The 20,013-nt window shown below is 41.8% G+C and overlaps 2 protein-coding genes across 4 annotated transcripts in view; one reads left to right on the forward strand and one right to left on the reverse strand.

Moving 5' to 3' along the window:
• The window catches only part of ADAMTSL1 (ADAMTS like 1), a 529,495-nt gene extending 525,392 nt beyond the window's left edge, over nucleotides 1–4,103 (forward strand). For both annotated transcript variants that reach the window (XR_011020540.1, XR_011020539.1), the window contains 2 exons: nucleotides 19–81; nucleotides 4,043–4,103. The gene's annotated coding sequence lies outside the window, so the exon portion shown is untranslated. The remainder of the gene's footprint in view (nucleotides 1–18; nucleotides 82–4,042) is intronic.
• SAXO1 (stabilizer of axonemal microtubules 1) overlaps nucleotides 1–20,013 on the reverse strand; it is a 118,753-nt gene that overhangs the window by 24,544 nt on the left and 74,196 nt on the right. For both annotated transcript variants that reach the window (XM_068234390.1, XM_068234389.1), the window contains one exon: nucleotides 2,155–2,331. In XM_068234390.1, coding sequence (XP_068090491.1) covers nucleotides 2,155–2,331 — 177 coding nt within the window. The remainder of the gene's footprint in view (nucleotides 1–2,154; nucleotides 2,332–20,013) is intronic.

Below are 20,013 nucleotides of genomic sequence, written 5' to 3' on the forward strand. Positions count from 1 at the left end.
CTTGCTTTTTTTCTTTAGTGACAAAATCAACCTTCCAGGGTAATAGCAAGAATATGTATGGCATTGCAACCACTGCTCAAGGTAAGTTTTCCCCTGATCTGACAACACTGACTTTACTTTTGGCATACTCCGAATGATAATTTTATGAATTTATTTTTCCACTATGAGCAACATTACATGCATCATAAACATCCCTGTCTTTTCAATTTTATATGTGTGCGTGTGCATATGTATATTTTTTTTTTAGAATAGTCACCATATGGGCCATTGTGCTCCATGTTTATGATGGTACATTTTTTTCTAATGTTGGTCAGCACAGGTGCTGGGTTCACTCCCCCTCACTATTCACTGATTGCGTCATACTTCTCCTCTCTACTCTTTTTCTTAAAAGACACCTGAATTGAGAGGGCTATCCTGCTTATTTTTCATGCATCAGTAATGTCTTTAATCCCACACCTGAAACAAGCATTTGGCTAAACTGGTCAGACTTCAGTCAAACATCTGATCTGCATGCTTGTCTATGGCTAAGGCTAGTTACACACCGGGACGTTGCGTTATAGTGGACGTTATGGTCGCATAACGTCCCCTAACGCAATGCCTGCCGGTGTTGGTAGAGGACGTTGAGTGAGCCGCGTTAAGCGGCTCTTTCCGCATTAGGGCAGTGAGAGTGGCGCTGATTGGCCGGCGGGACCAAGTGATGCGGAGTACCGCCAGCCAATCAGCGGCCACCAGTGCAGTGCACATTGAGTAGCCATGTGCGCGGCTACGTAGCGGCCTCTCCCCGCCTCCTCTCCGCCCCAACACTGAGCATGTGCAAACAGTCTAACGTGGCTTAAACCGCTGGAACGCTATAGTATGCTGCACGTTCTGAAGAACGTGCAGCGTTACATGTAACGCAACGTGGGCAGTGTGAACAGCCCCATTGACTTTGTATTGCTGTGAGTTGGGGAGCGTTACAGGCTGCACTAACGTGCACCTGTAACGTCCCTGTGTGGAAGCAGCCTACAAGTATTAGAGGCAGAGGATCATCAGCCAGGCTATTTCCATTGTTTAAAATGAAATAAATATAGCAGCCTCCATATCCCTCTCACTCCAGTTATCCTTTAACCTCCCTGGCATTCAATTTCTGCTGGATTTCTGTGCAAAAAGTTGCTTGATTAACTTTCATGACATTTATGCCTGTAACTTGCCAAAATGTGTCAAGCAAAGGTCTAGTGTAAATTTTGAGTATAATAAAAGTTTCAAACACAAAATCATGTACAAAAAAATAAAAATGTAATTTTCCCTTTTTGCCAGGACACAATTTCCCCACTCTACAGCTTTTTGAAAGAAAACGTGCATTTTTTTTGCATTAAAATGTATGTTTCGGGTGCAAATATTCACATGGAGGGTCCCAGAGTGGGTGAAAATTCATTTATGAATGCAAATTTTAACCACTTCCGCACTATGGGGTTTTCTCCTTAAAAACCAGAGCATTTTTTCACATTTCCCGCTCCTTCCATTCATTCGCCAATATCTTTATCACTACTTATCGCTAAATATTTAATACACTGGTATTTTTTTTGCCACAAATTAGGCTTTCTTTGAGTGGTACTTTCTGCTAAGAATTTTTTTTTTGTTTTTTATGCATTTTAAAGAGAAGAATAAGAAAAAAAGGCCTCACAATGTGCTTGGACTGACGAAGGCCAGAGAGACAAAGTAGTAGTGCATTGTTGGTAACCACAAATGTTCACTTATAGCTGAAATATTGCACATTTCCTTTTGTTTTAAGAAGGCAAATTACACCAAGCTTGGCTTTTTTTAGTAGGAGGGCTTTTGGTCCCTTTTATCCCCCTATACATTGCTAGTAGTTTGGGTCACCCTGAGCTGCTTAGTTACTCTGTTGTTAAAGTAGTAACTAACTTCTCTGATTTATGGGCCCAGGGCATGTGAGCTGCCAATCTGGAGGTGGTAAGATGAAGACCAGGCTTTAAAAGTGTCCCTTCTCAGGAGCAGTATACCCATACCAGTCACTATGGCTGCTATAACAGATCCCAAGCCAATGGATTGTCTGTAAATTCATTTGAAAACTATAGCAGCAAGAAAGTCTACAGCGTTATTCAGTCTCTAGGGCAAATTATTGCATTTTCTTCTCCTATGTATGATTATACCTACCTGAAAGTTGACAAAAATTCCATCTCTTTGGGTGATTTATGATAGACATCCTTTGGCTTACAAGAAGTCACAGGCTTACACTGATGCATGGTGAACATATCTGCATACTCAGATAAGAAGCAAGGCTCATCAAGATTTTCATAGAGTCTTGAGGCAAGATATGGACAACGATGACGTCTGTGAAATAGATATAAATGTGGATTAGGTATCCTCCAGAATATTTTGTTACTGATACATAAAATAGTTAGATGGTATTTAGAAATGTAAGTATTAATTATGTTTGCCTACTCCCCATTCACTGATACCATGGGTCTCACTCACCAAAACATTGGAAAATGTCATTACTTGGATTACACCAGACTGTGGCAAGAGCTGCTGAAAGGTTAGTGGACTTGGTCTGCAGTTCCATGAGCCAGCACTGAGAATCTTATTCAATTGAATTTTGAGTTGACAACAATCTGCATTTCTTTAAAACGTTTTCCCTGAGTACATGCTACATTCACTAACCTTTCAGCTATTGTCATATATCATGCAGGTGAGGTTGAAAATTAGTTTAGCTCAGGTTTGTATCATCACTTAAATGCTCCAGTGGAGGAAGTACCTAAAGTAAAACTGTTTCGAAAATGTCTAAAAGTAAAATACATGTGATTTTGGACTAGCACATTGCCTCATGGGGCATTTTCAGTATTTTCTTTAGTCTTTTCAAAAGCACTCCTTGGAAAGGAACTTTACAATGGTACTAGAAAGCTATCCGAAGACATAACAACAAAAGTTGTTTAGGTTATACCTTTAAAGAGAACCCGAGGTGTGTTTAAAGAATGTTATCTGCATACAGAGGCTGGATCTGCCTATACAGCCCAGCCTCTGTTGCTATCCCAAACCCCACTAAGGTCCCCCTGCACTCTGCAATCCCTCATAAATCACAGCCATGCTGTGAGGCTGTGTTTACATCTGTAGTGTCAGTCTCAGCTGCTCCCCCGCCTCCTGCATAGCTCCGGTCCCTGCCCCCGTCCCTTCCCCCCAATCAGCAGGGAGGGAAGGGATGCAGGCGGAGACTGGAGTTCTGCAGGAGGCGGGGAGAGCAGCAAACACTATAGAGATAAACACAGCCAGCTCTGACAAGCTGTTTGTCAGCAGCACAGTTGTGATTTATGAGGGATTGCAGAGTGCAGGGGGACCTTAGGGGGGTTTGGGATAGCAACAGAGGCTGGGCTGTATAGGCAGATCCAGCCTCTGTATGCAGATAATATTCTTCAAACCCACCTCGGGTTCTCTTTAATGACTAACTGTACAAGATCCCTTTGCAAGCTTTCAAAACGTTAAGTTTCTTCTTCAGGCATGTTTCAGAGCTGGATCAGAACCATACAAAGTACTGTCCTCCTAGAAAGCTACTCTCCTCCTGTGCACACTATCCTGGCAGTTGGAGTGTGCCACTGACATCCAGGGAGTGCTTTTGTAAATAACCGAATTCCTAAGAATTGTCACATTTCTACTGCCTAATGTTAATGGAAGAAACAATGGAAAAATACATTTATAATGGATTTTACTCAAGGACAAATGTAAAACTTATTTAACTTATGCCCCACATGTAGAATGGTGCAAGTCCCTAGATGTATGTATAAAAATGACAAATGTTTGCTAGCAGTACAAATAACACATACATCAGAGCAAAAAAAAACAAAACAGACTTTATTAGCCAATTAGGATGACAGGTATGAACATTCACAATTGCTCAATGAATAGATTATATAATGGGCAAACAAACAATACAGGAACAGTAAACAAAATGTAAAACATTCATTTTACAAGTATGCAGCTCTGTGGTGAAGTTCTCCATATTTCATCAGCAGAACTACAGTGTTTTTGTTTTATTTTGTTTTTTTTGCAGGGCTACTGAGAGAAAAAAAGCAGTTTCTGTGCATGGAAGATATTATCTTGACAGTGCAGTATCTCACCCCTGCAGGTAAGATATGGAAATGGTGTGGATAGGGTATACTGTATTGGGTTAGTGGGAATTCTGCCTGCTTTTCTCTTACCTGCTGTTGTGGAAATGTTTTAGAGAAGGTAAGCTGTAGCCAATCATCCTTTCTGCTGAATGTTTGATGTGCTGCAGTCTCACCTTCTCCCATATGGTGTATTAACCAAATTAGACAGACAAAAAAGCCTTACTCAGTGATGGTAAAATATAGTAAAACTCTACCGTTAATATCTTTGGTACGCTGATTTTCCCAGCTGCATAATGAGGTACATCCTTTGCTGGGATTTTTTGATGATGTCAGCATACTAGCATCCCATTTCAGATCTTGGGATTTTGTGGAACCAAGACATATGAATGACTTACGGAATTATTCATTAATGATTAAGGGGATGGACTGGGTTTAAGGGAAGGGGCTTTTACCATATCTACAGTCTACTTGAAATCATTAAGCTCCTACGTGTTGCTTCTTCTCCAATAACAGAGCTGATCCACTATTGTTGTGTCACATGTGAACTAGATGGACTGGAGAAGGTGGAGTCACTAGTGTAGTGTGACTAAGGTGCAGATGGCATCATAGACACCCGGCTGACAAAGTCTCTGTACATTATAATAACAGAGCATTTTAAAATGAAGGTTTCAGAATTGTAGATGCTTATCACATACCTATTCACTTTGTTTTATTAGAAAAAAAAATGCAAAAACATGTTAAATAGAGAAATAGATGGATAGAGAAATAGATGGGTGGGTAGATAGATAGATAGATAGATAAACAGATAGTTAGATAAGAAAAGTGGACAGATAGATAATTGTGTATATTTTATTTTTTTATATGTTTACTATGAGCCGATTGCTTTCTTATTACTAAATGGTTACACTGCATATTTATTATAATTTTTTGCCTTTCTAAGGCATGCGATTCACAGCATCCACTAATTACTCCCCATTTCAGTTATGCTGAACAACCTGTTCCCAGGGCTGGATAAGTGTATGGACCTTATGGGTAGATTCACTAAACTGCGGTAAGCAAAATAATGTGCGTAAGGCCTTGCGAAGGATGAGTAGAGTGTAATGCATAACATGTAATGTATTGCATTCTGCTCTACTCATTGTGTGGTAAGGCATTACATGTTGTTCAGCTACCGCAGTTAAGTGGACGCACCCCTTAGTCACTTAGTATAATTAAAAGTGTCATAAAGAACTTATTTTACAAACATACCTTAGGGAGGAGCGCTAACATGAATGTATACGTTTGCTTGCACTTTACTTGTTAAATCACTGCGTCCTCTTCAATATAAATGTATTTAAATATAAGTGAGTCTGCACATATATCTGCAAGCAAACAAGCCTTTTCTCTATGGGTACTTTGACACTTGGTGCAATGCAATTTTTGCGAATAGCAATATGTCTACTGCACCACATCACAGCGCACAGTTGCACACACTTAAAGTGGGCCCAAATTAAAAATACAAGATTTCAGAAATAAAATCTATTTTCTAAATCATAATAATAAATAGCAGCCTTTTTTCAGCTGCATGATGTCAAATATAAAATATTTTACATGTATTGGAGGAACCCCTCCCTTCCTTTCATATTGCCGGGACAGAATCCGGCAAACTTCTGGAGTAGGTGGTGTCCGGCAATGGAGGGATTGCTAAAGGCTGCCACCTGTATAACTCTAGGTATGAAAAGAGAAGGGTGAAAAGTATGCACTGAAATGCTCATCGGCTTGAAGGAGTGTTTATTTATCTTTGTATGTGTCAGAGTGGTGCAACTAAATATTTAGAATAAAAAAAAAATTGGTTTGGGTCCGCTTTAAGTATATGCAGCAGAATGTGTTGACAGGGAAGTTGGAGGAAATCTGCCTTCAAAACGTCACACTTTTAAGTCACAAGAATACTGCTGGACAGAAAGTACGTTGTCTGAAAATATGATATGTATCTGCGCATGCGCACCACAAACCTACCAAAAATTCAAAATTTGCACTTTACCATTGACTTCCGGTGCTGGGCACACTTGCAGCTTCTGCGACAGCTGGAGCACTTCTGGTACATCGCAGGAAGGCTGCCATGTTCCATTGACTCTAACAGCCACAGAAGGTGGCTGGACAACATTCCCAAGGGCCAGCTGCTGCGTATAAGACGAAACTGCACTGATATTGCAGATTTCAAGCAGCAAAGCCAGACATTGGTAAACAGATTTATTGAAAAAGGCTATGAGAGTATGGACCTAGAGCGTCAGGTTAACCAAATAGCTACCATAGACAGAAGGACCCTTTTGGAAAACCATGCTGGAGACGACAATGTTAATCAAAGGAAAAGCAGAGAGTTCGATATCCTGTTGGACTATAATGCCCAACATAAGGATGTGGAGCGTCTGTTTAGGAAACACTGGAATATCCTGCAATTAGATGGCACCCTAAATGGGGTCATACCGAACCGACCAGGTTTTATATACAAAAAAGCCCCTAATCTTAGATCCCAGTTGGACTCAAGCTTTATTGATCCCCCACGCATAAGGGAAACAGACTTGTTGGGGCAAAAAGGTTTCTTCCCATGTCGGGGCTGCCGGGGGTGCTCGGAGGCAAAACCCCAAAGAGGAGCCTCCATTGTATCTAGGAACACGGGCAGACAACACCCAATCAAACAATGTATCACATGAAATATGAAGGGAGTCATCTATATCCTATGGTGTCCATGCAATTTGGAATACATAGGACGGACCACAAGGAAATTGCACAAAAGAATGGGGGAACATGTGGCCAACATAAGAAAAGGGCTAATCTCCCATAATGTTTCCAACCACTTCAGGATGTTTCATAATTGTGATCCCACTGGTTTGAGGTTCATGGGGATAGAGGCACACACTAAGAAGTGGAGAGGCTCCAGTTTAGTGAAGGACATTTCCCAAGCGGAAGGCCAATGGATATACTATTTAAAAACACTGGTACCAGGAGGTTTAAACGTAGAGTTTGATCTCAACTGTTTTATTAGCAACGATATTTAATAGAATACATTGGGGGTATAGGTAAAATGGTGAAAGGTTGCAATGCCGAGAGTCCTGTCACCCTATGTACACGAAGGGGACCCAGCACCACACAGATCTAGGGGATATGGGAAATGTAGAGCTCAAGGAGGCACATAGTAAATAAAAGTCTAACAAGGGTGTCACATGACTCTCCCTCTGTGGCAACCACTATTGTAGAGTGGGGGCATGTAAACAGAGGCAATAGGGGCATACATAAACTGTCTATGTAGATACATACTGGTTTGCTATTATGTCCCAAAAGGGAGTTTGACCCAGCGGTTTAAATAGACTCAGCCCATCATAATGATATATAGATATTCTAGGTCATTATTTGGGGGTTGGAGAGGCAGATGTAATAAACATATAATACACTAGCCCCGAGGGGCCGGGGGGTGTAGCAAAAGTGCAATAGATCACCATGAGGGCATTCGGCAATCTATGTTTATGAATTTAATTTAATTTTAGGCATGTTCTAGAGAAAAAACCTTTTAAATCCAGCTATCTAAACAAAAATATAAGAGCAGTTAGCGCAAAAGTCACTAGATGGCGCTAAAAAAAATAGAATTGAGCGGGGGGAATCCTCCAAATAAAGTTGATTGAAAGAAAAACAAAAGAAAGGAAGTGATAGTCCAATTACGCTGTCATATGACGCAATGCGTTCCATCAAGGGAGAGGTGGGACTTAGTGGCATAAAAGACGTCGGCCGCACCTGTGACGTCAGCTCCTGATGAGTCCATTGGACGAAACGCGTAGGGCGGAGTCAGGTGTGACTGACGTCACTAGGTGCGGAAACATTCGCCGGCTGGCCGGGATCTAAAATTGTAAACTAGCGGATACACCACGGTGGAGGAGCGGGACGCCGACGCCACATGAGGGATAACCGCTGGGTTAATCAACCCGATAAGCGCGACACTCACCAGGATTGAGTAAGTGCGCTGTATAGCGCAGGCTGCATACTTTGTTTTTATCAAGTTACGCTATGAGGATTTTTTATCTGCTTGTGTTTTATATGAATCTGGATTAAAGCTTTATTATCTGGAAGGAACGAGCCTAAGAGCCTAGTCATTGGTTGATCACAAAAACGCTAGACCCACCTGGATGTGAGGTGGATTTTATCCGGTGAGCGGCTAATATACTGGGAAGTTGGATTTGTGGCTTTAGCACTGAATGATCACGTGTGCTGCACTTATTGTCACTGGGAGTAACGAGATTCTGTGTATATATACAGTAATGCACTATGTGGAGCATGTTTTAATTTTTTGCAGGTATTGAATTGAGCTACAGGAGAGGAGCGCTGTCACTCATCTTTTTATGTTCCATTGACTGAAATGGCCATTGCGAGGAAATGTGTTAGGTGGAAGCAAGGCAAGGTAACACAATAAGAGTAAAAGGGGCCTAAATATTGTCCTGTCAGACATGACAGCAGAAGGCAGATGAACGTTGTTATATCACCATGGTATATTTCCTCTGTACTTCTAAGTCCCAGTTTATCATTACGTCCACATATTTCAACAATGACACATGGCCTTCACAGGAGTAGTGTAGTTAATCAAAGCTGAAATCTCTTATTTTACACAGCTGAGTTTATTTTATTGTTTGTTATAAAACTAACTGTGTCATGCTAAAGCCTCCTATATGCCATGCACATTTCAGGCGGTGTATGGGTGGCCATACTGTGTTCAGCTGTATAATTCCTCCATCAATTACAGTATTTTACACTCTGCAAACCACATGTTACACTGCCATACACCTGAAATGCCAAAAATAACCTATATCATTTTCCTAATCTTGCTTCTTGCTAAATACGTGCTTCTAATTTCCAGCTTGATCATGCACATTTCCACATAGCTGCCAGGACAACCATTCTGCACTGTTAATTTAACAATGAGATGACGTAGCAAAGGACAGTTCAAATAAACAAAAGTAAAAGCAAAATCGTAGACAACCAGAAGTGTAGGATCCCAAATTTTCATTTATCAACAAACAAGAGAGCTTAAAACGCTGATAGAAAAACAAACACCCAGAAATATACCACATCATTTTGCATTTGACGTCTCCATAGAATGAATGTTTTCTCTTCACACAATGCATCTGGAAAGGGTCTTGTAAAAGATCCATAATGGGAATCAAAGTAAAGTCAGGAGAGATTACGTGAAGCAATGTGAGAACTAGAGGGCTTACCTCATTTTACTATCCCTCCAGGCAATGTAAATATTTTTGAAACAATTACATGATTCTTGGGTACTGAAGTCACAGCTACATATCTGCCATGTTCAGAGACTGTTCAGCAGAAGCTGAGATCAGTATGCACACTGGAATTCTTCAGTCAAGTGGTCAAACATCAGGCACAGAATTTAATTGCGGTAGAAGGAAAGTGCACTCGGAACATGCCATTAGTTGTGTACTAAGCCTGACAGTGGCGTGTCAATGGTCAGAACTCATAAGACCTATTTCTAATAGTCTGCATAAACACATTGCTACAGCAGTATTCAGTGTCAGGATGAGGTTTCCCAGCACCAGAGGCAGAGATTCCAAAGTGCACCCCCCCCCCCCCCCATGAGATAATTTGGGCAACTATAGGTACCCATGTTAAGTCATTTGGGCACCAGGGATACACAATAGCTCTGTAGGGGAACTCTGTAGCATCAGGGACAATAGAAAAAGCCCTGGTGGAGTTTTGCTAGCTGTGGCGGGTACTTTTAGCGGCGGGAATAGCTACGATGGTAGTATTGGAGATACTGGTTAACAACAGTATTTGCTGATGGTAGTGTTAGGTGTAGGTAGGGGGTAGATTAGTGTTAGGTACCTGGGGCATCTTCCTGTCTCCTCTAGTCCATCAACTTCCTTGCCGTCCTCCAGGTCGATCCACCTCCTGAGAAATCTGTGACACAACTGGGTTGTCGGCTACTGAGCAAACGCTATTCTGGGCCGCACGCCTCCTTTATCATGGTACCATGGCCTGGAACGTTCTGCACAAGTGCAGTTACAGTCTTAAAAAACTATGCATGCACAGAATGCTCCCAGCTATGGAAGTGTGATCAGGGGATGCGTGTGGCCGGGACTGCACATTCACAGTAGTCTTGTAACTCAGCTGAGTTGCAGACTTTAGACGGATGTCATCAGCACAACTGAGGGGACCGGGAAGATGTTGAAGTAGCTAAACATGCACACACGCACACACTACACATGCACACACACACACGCACACGCTACATGCACTGTACACACACACTACATGCACTACACAGACAGAAACGTACACACACACACACACACACACACACACACACACACACACACACACCTATTTGATGTGATTCTGACTTATTTGTCTGTCTCTTTCAAAGCCTCCTCCCTTCCCCCAGGCAACTCTGCAGGAAGCCGACACCAGTTCCGTTACAGCAGAAGTCGGGTTCCTGATGTTGCCTAGCAACACAAGGCCACAGCTGTGCTTGTCATCCAGGATTTCAAGGGGGGGGGGATTTCTAAAAGGTCTCCCTCAGCCACGCACAATACAGTATAATAATATGGTAAGATATCATGCTGGGTACACACATAATGCAATTTCCCATCTGACCGATCGACAACGGGATCAATCAGGAGCGGTTTGGATACAGATAATAGCCGACAGCCGACATTAGTAATGAAGGGGAAACTGAAGCATTCACACAGCAGGGCACAGGGCCGTGCTCATACCTGACTGTGTTAAGTTTCCCAGAGCTGCTCCATGCTCTGTACACACATTGCTGCTCCATGCTCTGTACATACACTGCTGCTCCATGCTCTGTACACACACTGCTGCTCCATGCTCTGTACACATGCTGCTGCTCCATGTTCTGTACACACGCTGCTGCTACATCCAAAGTCAACTGTAGCAGTGAAAGAAAGGGGGCGGTGCTGTGAGCTGACGGATGCCTGCAGATATTCTGGTGTCTCAACTTGTGCCTGTCCCCAGACACTGCACCAGCCCTGTTCTGAGGGGGAGGGGGATTATGGGCAGCTGTAATTCCCCCCCCCCCCCCCCTGCGTTTGCCTATGCCCAGTTGTTACAGTTCAGAGCAGGCAGGAGCTCTTTGCTTAACAGGAGGAGAACACTGAGGGGACTCTAGAAAGTTAGTTTGGTGGCAGGGAAGATCGTAGAGCAGGAGGGGAGAGGGCAAAGGAATGGGGCAGTCGGGGAGAATGCAGGGGAATGTGCCCTCTAGGGGAAGCGCTCAGGGACTGTAGCCTGTCCAGCCTCTGCGTCGGCCCGGCCCTGGCAGTATTTATATTACATGAAGGATAAGTGTTTTAAACTACAAGGGCAGTGCTGCATATCCAGATGGTGAGACACCAAATACGTCACAAGAGTGTTTAACTAAATAGAAAGACATAGACTGTAAATCGCATGTACAAGCCAACCCGTAGATAACCCGCCCACTTTCATCCTAATAAATAGGCCAAAAGCCTCAAGACGTTGATTAGCCTACTTCCCAGTGTGGCTCCCTGGACCCGATGCAGAGGAAGTGTTGGAGCATGCTGATAGAAGCATATACTATATCAAGCACCTCTCCTCGCTCCAACTCTGGACTCCACATCTACCTAGCAGCGTCTAAACTGGCCACTAGAACTCCAAGCTCTATCATGTGGGAGTAAGTTTGGAGTTCTAGTGGCCAGTTCAGAAGTTGGGTAGATCTGTGGATGCAAGCTGGAGCGAAGACAGGTATATATGCTTCAACCTGCACTTTAATGCTAGCTCTGCATAGGGGGGCCCTGCTATTGATATATCACCTGCAGATAAGTCAAACCCCCAGCTCTATACCCAACATTTGGGTGTAAAAAGTTGGCTTATTTGTGGTACCATATGCTGTGTATGTATGTATGTATGTATGTATGTATGTATGTATGTATGTATATATATATATACACATACACATACACATACATACAGTACATACAGAGAACAGGAGCAAAGCCAGGAGTAGAACAACAGAAACAGTACAAGGAGTCAGAGTGCACAGCAGCTAGCAGAAGTAACCTAATATAGATTGTAACTGGGAATGAGGTCACAGGGGGTTTGCTTGATGACAATTCTAGCTGTGCAGGAATTCACCTGTTGATAGACAGTGGAGGTTGGGTAAAATTATGGAACAGCAGCAGGTGAAATGAAGCAAAGCAAGACCACAGACAAGTGCAGAAGCTGGTAAATAGTGGAAAGTCAGTACAGTTTATGAATACAGTGCCCGCAGAAGGTGAGACGGGGTATAGCTTCATTTTATTACTGCTACTTTCCCCCAGGGTTATGGCTGTTACAATTCCAACAGGAAGTCCTTATGACTGGATCCCCTAAAGCCATGCTGATACCCAATCAATGCAGGTGTTGGCCATAGTTACAGGTAGTACTTACCTGCATGCAGGCTTAACCTCAGGCTTCAGCAACTACACTGAGGCCCTTACCAGCACCCAGAAGACTAACAACTCCATCTAAACGAGAGAGAAGCATGGAACACAGACTCCCATCCCCCACGGGAGGCTACCAAAACTAAGGTCTTTACAGTAGCAGAAACCATAGCAGCAGAAGACATCTGGTAAAACTGGATAGGAACAGCAGAAGTAATCTGGTAAGGCTGGGCAGCAGCAGAGGTCTGATAAGACAAGGGAAGAGAAAAGGAACAACAGAACCTGTCAGAAACTGTCAAGGCAGCAGAGTGGAACTTGTCTGAGGGCTGAGACCCACTACAAATTGCAATCACTAGTGTTTGCAGAAGCAATATGGCACCACTTTTTTCAGAGCGCCATTGCAATTTCAGTGAAATCCATTCAGCTACAGATTGCACTATTACTGTGTCTACTGTACAAAGTGGCTCCAACTCTCCTTTCTCTTCTCAGTTAACCTGCCTCAGGAGGTTGTATCAATAGGTAAAAACTAGTCTGCACCCAACCTGAACCAATGATCAGCAATGCTTTCAAAAGCACTCTGTGGAGAACAGAAGATAAAAATATTGAATGTAAATGTACTTTAAAGAGACTCCGTAACAAAAATTGCATCCTGTTTTTTATCATCCTACAAGTTCCAAAGGCTATTCTAATCTGTTCTGGCTTACTGCAGCACTTTCTGCTATCACAGTCTCTGTAATAAATCAATGCATCTTTCCCCTGTCAGACTTGTCAGCCTGTGTCTGGAAGGCTGCCAAGTTCTTCAGTGTTGTGGTTCTGCTATGAACTCCCTCTTCCAGGCCCCTTTATGCACACTGCCTGTGTATTATTTAGATTAGGGCAGCTTCTCTCTTCTCTCTTATCTTTTACAAGCTGGATAAATCGTCCTCTGAGCTGGCTGGGCTTTCACATACTGAGGAATTACAGACAAGGGCAAAGCTGTTTGCAGGAAGAAAAGAGCAGCCTGAAACTTCAGTGCATGAGAACAGGGGAAAAGAAACACACAATGATCTCTTGAGATTCAAAAGGAAGGCTGTATACAGCCTGCTTGTGTATGGATGTATTTTTTATGTGTGGACATACTGTACATCAACCTACTTCCTGTTTTGGTGGCCATTTTGTTTGTTTATAAACAAACTTTTTAAAACTGTTTTTAACCACTTTTAATGCGGCGGGGAGCGGCGAAATTGTGACAGAGGGTAATAGGAGATGTCCCCTAACGCACTGGTATGTTTACTTTTGTGCGATTTTAACAATACAGATTCTCTTTAAGTCCTGATCAGTCTTCTCTGTAATCAAACCCCATAGTAGCCCAGCAACAGCAATTGTGGTAGTTAAGTCCATAATTCACTCAGAACACTCTTCACCACAGTAAGCGCTACGCAAGCCACTAAATATTTCTTGAATCTATCACTAGGCATTCTCTTTGATCTACCCAGTCTTGTTGAATTTACATTTTCAGGACAAGTAATTTTATTCTATGACAGAGAATACATTACAACATCCGTTCAGGACCACCTAGGCTTCAATTAAAATGGATAGGGATGCAGAGATGAGGAACCAATGAGACACATGTAACATATAAACCCTTATCAGTCAAGAATAGGTGAGAATAGCAGCAAAGAAAATGAAAACATATCGTCAGGAACCGCATATGGAGTTGAAAACACTTTGCCCGAGATGGAAAACATATTTCAAATAAATTCAAACAACGTATATAGAAAAAAAGACACGTATTCCCGAGGGATGAAAGACTATAGCTACACACACCATTTTTATATGAAAGCCTGAACAGGTTGATTATAATTCCAACAAAGCTGAAAAGATTTTTGCTCTGTTTTTATTCAGGAAAGTAATGTTACAGTTTGGAGAGTTAAGTGTGGTTTTTAAATAAGAGCATTTTGCAATTTTCAAACATTTGACAGAAAAGTTCCGATAACAGTGGTAATAGTTAAAAGAGATCCGCACTAATGGCTTTTGATTTCATTGTTAGTTACCAGACACAAAGCAGCCTATATCAAGTGTGAAATATAGAATATGATCCCTTTTTCTGCTTGGTCATCCTCCAAGGTACACAATGGATGAATCTTTATCTGCTGATGAGCTTCAAAATCACTATAGCACCTGTCACAAGTTACTGGAAATAGACCTGGACTGTGCAGAGTAGATGTAATTGAGAGGTGAACACAAGCCATATCGTCATTTTCTCTACCTGAGAGCATGGGGTCAAAAATGGGTCACTTTATCTTCCATATACACCATATCAGTTACTAAGGGATCCATCTACAAAGACCCATACCAAAATAATGGGCAAGGTGATAGTAAGATATTGTGTGCTCAACCTTTGAATATAATGAAAAAACAAAAACAAAGAGCTAAATAAACTTATCAAGATTGCACATCTCTGTTAGCTAGGAACTCTATGTTCTGCTTCACCATATCAAAGTATAACACTCCATAATACAGTTTAAAACCATACAGTCTTTAGCCACAAATAGATGAGGAGATGGCTATTTGAAGACTATACTTTGTGTTAGAAAAAGCTTTAGCAAGTAAAATATGCCACTAATAGTGACCCTACATCAGTATCAGTAAGGTGATGAAAAATGCAATATATAAATAACCATACCGTTGGTCATATCAGAGTGGTGCTTCACAAATAAACGCCTGTTGAATGCTTAAGGGCCATATCACCACTTCCTCAGAGGACCAAGTTTACTACAGTAGCCTTCAAGTGCAGTTTATGGCCGGCAAATTAGTATTTGTCTAGTGAATTAAGATTTCAAGCTAGAGATAAGAAGTAAATTACCACTTTCTATGCTTTTCTGTTTGTGGTACAGGAAGTGTCACAATCTCTATTTATTTTTGGCTTTTACATTTTACAGAAACTATTATGATTTGCACAAACCAGAAAGGATTATTTTTCTTAGGGAAAGCGGAGATATGATTTATTCGAGTGGCAGAGTCAAGCTATACAAATGCTACATTCTATTATGCCACAGGTGCATCAACAGCGCCTCATATTAGAGTGGAATGACATATTTGTTATTATATTTCAAGAACACATTGACAAGATGGGTCAGAATTTGTGGGTACAATCTCAGGAAGGACACATAGTCCTTTTCCTAGAGAAGAACATACTTTGCAAGTGCAAATCAATCTAAGAACTAAAGCAAAGAACTCTGTAAAGACGTTGAAGGAACCAATAGATAAATAAATAAATGTAGGGGCAGAGCACCTAAGAGAGCGATCTGAGAGTGCCAATATCAGGTGCAGCTCTCTTGTATGCTGGGTACAGTGATATCTATAGAAAAATACAAGCGAGGAGAAAAATACACTGAATATTTGTATTGGTGGGGGCTCTCGCCTTGTTCAGCGGCAACTCTAATCACCTCGGACAACGGAGCATCGTGACTTCCTCGGATATATGAGAACCATACATGCCTGGTCCCCAGCAGAGAGGGAAAAAGCCTTAAAGAGGAGCCGTCAGCCATACTATCTAAAAAAAACCCCAAAAAAACACATATATAAGTAGATAGATACTTGCTCTACTTACATAACATATGTATTGCACTGTCCATGTTTTGATTTTAGTGATTTTTCTATAGTGAAAAGAGAGAAAATGCTTCTTAGGGGTCTCCATTTTAATTGTGTCAATCTTGAAGCCAATCCTGATGTAATTTCCTCCCCTACTCTCCACTGCCTGATTGTGTATACATTGGCCGCCCTCCTCCCAGTCTTCAGGCACTCCCACCCAGCTCTGCAATAAAAAGTGCATTGTCTCAGCATGAGAAATATTGGCCAATCAGAGAGGAACAGAGGTGTGGAAGGGGAAAACAGGAGGGAAAATGGCTTCAGCCAATCAGGCTGCATTAGTTAAGTCTGAGGGGAAAGTAAAGCAGCAAAAAAAGACAACCCAGCATGCCCTGAAACTTCCTTTGTGCGGCAGATGTGCCAAATAAGAGCCAGAAAAACTGGGGAATGTTGTTTTACAGATAAGAAAAGTAAGAGTGATTTTTAACTTTTGGATTGTCTGGTTAGCATCCTTATTACTTGTTTACCAGATAAAAATAAAGAATTAATTTTTGATTTTATGCCCGACAGTTACACTTTAAGGCTATTTTGTTCTGTATGGGCTTTATCAGCATTAATTACCAATTGATAATTTTCTTTATAGAGTGAGAGCCCCCATTAATACACATATTTGAAGGAAACAGTAGACAACTACCTAGATCAACATTAAAATAAGCCCTATATCGACTTAACCCAAAGGACAGCTTAGCTAGGAAGAAGCCAGTGCTCCACCATAAAAAGGCCAGAGTGCAGTTTGCAAAGGCACATGGGGACAGGGAGCTTACTTTCTAGAGAAATGTGTTAAACCCTGGGGGGGATTAAGGTTAGGCACTACCATGGGACGTAAAGATTAGGCACCAGGGGGTATTAAGGTTACTAGGTTAGGGTTAGGATTAATAGCCGCTACATCCGCTGCCTTTTGTAAATGGAACTCACACTCATTGGCTACAAACAGGCACCACTTTATAAACAAAATCAAGTTTACAGGCTACATCTGATGACCTATTATAAATGAAATCAAGTTTATCGGCTATATCTGGCACCCATTGATAAATGAAATTACATTTATCGGCTACAACCAGTGCCCTTTTATAAATGAAATCATGTTTATCGGCTATATCCAGTCCCCTTTTATAACCAAATTCATATTTATCAAACTATATCTGGCACCCTTTCATAACCCAACTCTAATTTATTGTCTATATCCTGGGCCCTTTTTTAACCGAATTCACATTTATCAACTATATCCGGTGCCCTTTTTTAAACAAATTCACATTTATTGGCTACATCTGGCGCCCTTTCATAACCGAATTCACATTTATTGGCTATATCCGGCACCCTTTTATACCTGAATTCACATTTATTGGCTATATCTGGTGCCCTTTTATAACCGCATTCACATTTATTGGCTATATCTGGTGCCCTTTTATAAACAAATACATTTATCAACTATATCCGGTGCCATTTTATAACCGAATTCACATTTATTGGCTGTACTTGGTGCCCCTTAATAACCAAATTCACATTTATCAGCTATATCTGCCCTTTCTTCCAGGAGGCCTTTTCAAATTAATGCCAAACATACGCATTGGACCAACACTTGTGAATAACTCAGGCCCACTTTTTGGTGTTTTTAGAAGTAAGAGAAGGATAACTGGGTGGGGTGTGAAGGGAGAGTGTACATTACTGCTGCTCATTCTCTCATACTGCAATGATATTAAACCTTCGGGGTGGACGATGTTTGCCCTAAAAGCAGTAATTGCTGTAATGTAGAGAATTCTGAAAATTTCAATGAAAATGGTTCATTATGAGGAAGAAAGCTATGTAGATGTACTGTAGCAAACACTTCAACAGCTTAGCAAGGAAGTTGAATCACAAATGAATCTACCAAATGGATAATGTGCTCTATTTACAATCATTTTCCGCATGTGGAAATGCACTTGCGGTAGATTCCCGACTGAAATGAGACCATCTTGACATTCACAAAATTGCATGCATGAACATTTACCGCATGCGTACAAACTTACGCATTAATTATCCGCATGCGTAAAAAATGCGGTAAAAGTCAGCAGAAGTCGGTTGTTCCTGCAAAAAATCTAAATTCACAAAAAAAAGGGGCGCCTTATTTGTGACTTAACTACCGATTTTTTTTATCACCTACTAGTTCTTGGTGATATATTTCGCTTCCCATTGACTTAGATGGAGTCTGGAGCCTTGAGTGCTGGGTTTGCTGAACCTTGAATTATTATTGAATGTTTTTTTTTTTTTTTGGACAAGTTTTTTAATGCCACTTTTTTCTGCATGGTTTTACTATGTAATTACGCATGTTTCCCAAAAAATTTTACGCATTGTTCCCGCATGCAGGAAACATGCGGAACATTTTTAGTGAATGTGGAAAAAAATGCGTAAATTATCACTGGCAGTAATATAGCGGTAAAAAATCTCTTTCCGCATGTGTGATGGTGAATAGAGCCCGATGTCTCTATGCATACCTCAAAACTTAAATGGAACCTAAACTGAGAGGGATATGGATGCTTCCTTTTAAACAATACCAATTGCTTGGCAGTCCTGCTAATCTCTTTGGCGGCAGTAGTGGCTGAATCACACCTGAAACAAGCTCAATCACAAGAAAATGTATGCGTGCTCTACACCAAGCTTAACCCTTTCAAGTCTAGCTGTGCAAATCTGGCTAAAATGGCTTACCATGAGACATGCTCACGCAGAAATGCATCTGCTTTCGCATGCCAAACTTTGCAGGGTCAAAAACCAATACCACGAAGCGGTTGCCCTGCGGGAATTAGTTCATGCTATACAGCACTATCCAGGAGCGCCTCGGGGAGGCTTCCCATTGCCCCCATACCACCGAGGGGGCTGCGGGGCCCCAGGCTCTCTCACTGCCTAGGGACCACAGCGACACCCCGGAGGAGGAGGCTGGGTAGCGCAGACGACCCCCCCCCAAGTGTGGCCGGCGCCGGGGAGGGGCCTTCCGCACCCATCTCCCAAAAATTTAAAAACAGGCACTTACCTCAACGTCCATTGCGTTCTGCTGCTGCGCATCGACTCGGGGCACTGCATGGGAAAGGAGTGACGCATGGGTCACCCCGAGCTGTGGGGCTCAGGGCTGGCTCACACACATCACTCCAGAAGGGGGGGGAGGACAGGCACAGACAGCTTACACCTGAAACAAGCATGCAGCTAATCCAGTCTGACTTCAGTCAGAGCACCTGATCTGCATGCTTGTTCAGGGGCTGTGGCTAAAAGTATTAGAGACACAGGATCAGCAGGAGAGTCAGGCAACTGCTGTTATCTTAAAAGGAAAAATCCATATCCTTCTCAGTTTAGGTTCCCTTTAAAGACAATAAGGTCAAGGTATTGGAATGGTCATCACAAACCCCTGCACTTGATTTGACTATGAATTTGTGCTCAGCAATAAAACAGCATGTGTAAACAAGGCCTGTCTATATGTTCCAGTCACGCCAGTTCTGTCTGGAAGGGCAAAAATTCAGGCAACTCGTAAGAAACTTGAGGAAGGCTACACTAAATTATTGGCTCAAATTAACCAATTTAAAGGCAATGCTACCAGTTGTTAACAAAGTGTACACACTGGAACTGCGGTACAGTCAATAAAAAGTTAAACAAACATTGTTGGGAAAATAATACACAAAGAAGATGACCTAGATGATAAGCAAAATACAGTATATAGTTTATTTGAATACAATCCATGCGGGAGTTATAAAGTTATTAAAAAATCATGCAAAGTGTATGCAAACATATAACTTTGACAGTGAATGCATCCAGTAACTGATAAATTAAAATATGCAGTTAGACTTCTCTTCATGGTCTAAACATTGCTGAGATTCAATCAGCTG

This window comes from Hyperolius riggenbachi, chromosome 1 (assembly GCF_040937935.1).
Source record: "Hyperolius riggenbachi isolate aHypRig1 chromosome 1, aHypRig1.pri, whole genome shotgun sequence".
Lineage (NCBI taxonomy): Eukaryota > Metazoa > Chordata > Amphibia > Anura > Hyperoliidae > Hyperolius > Hyperolius riggenbachi.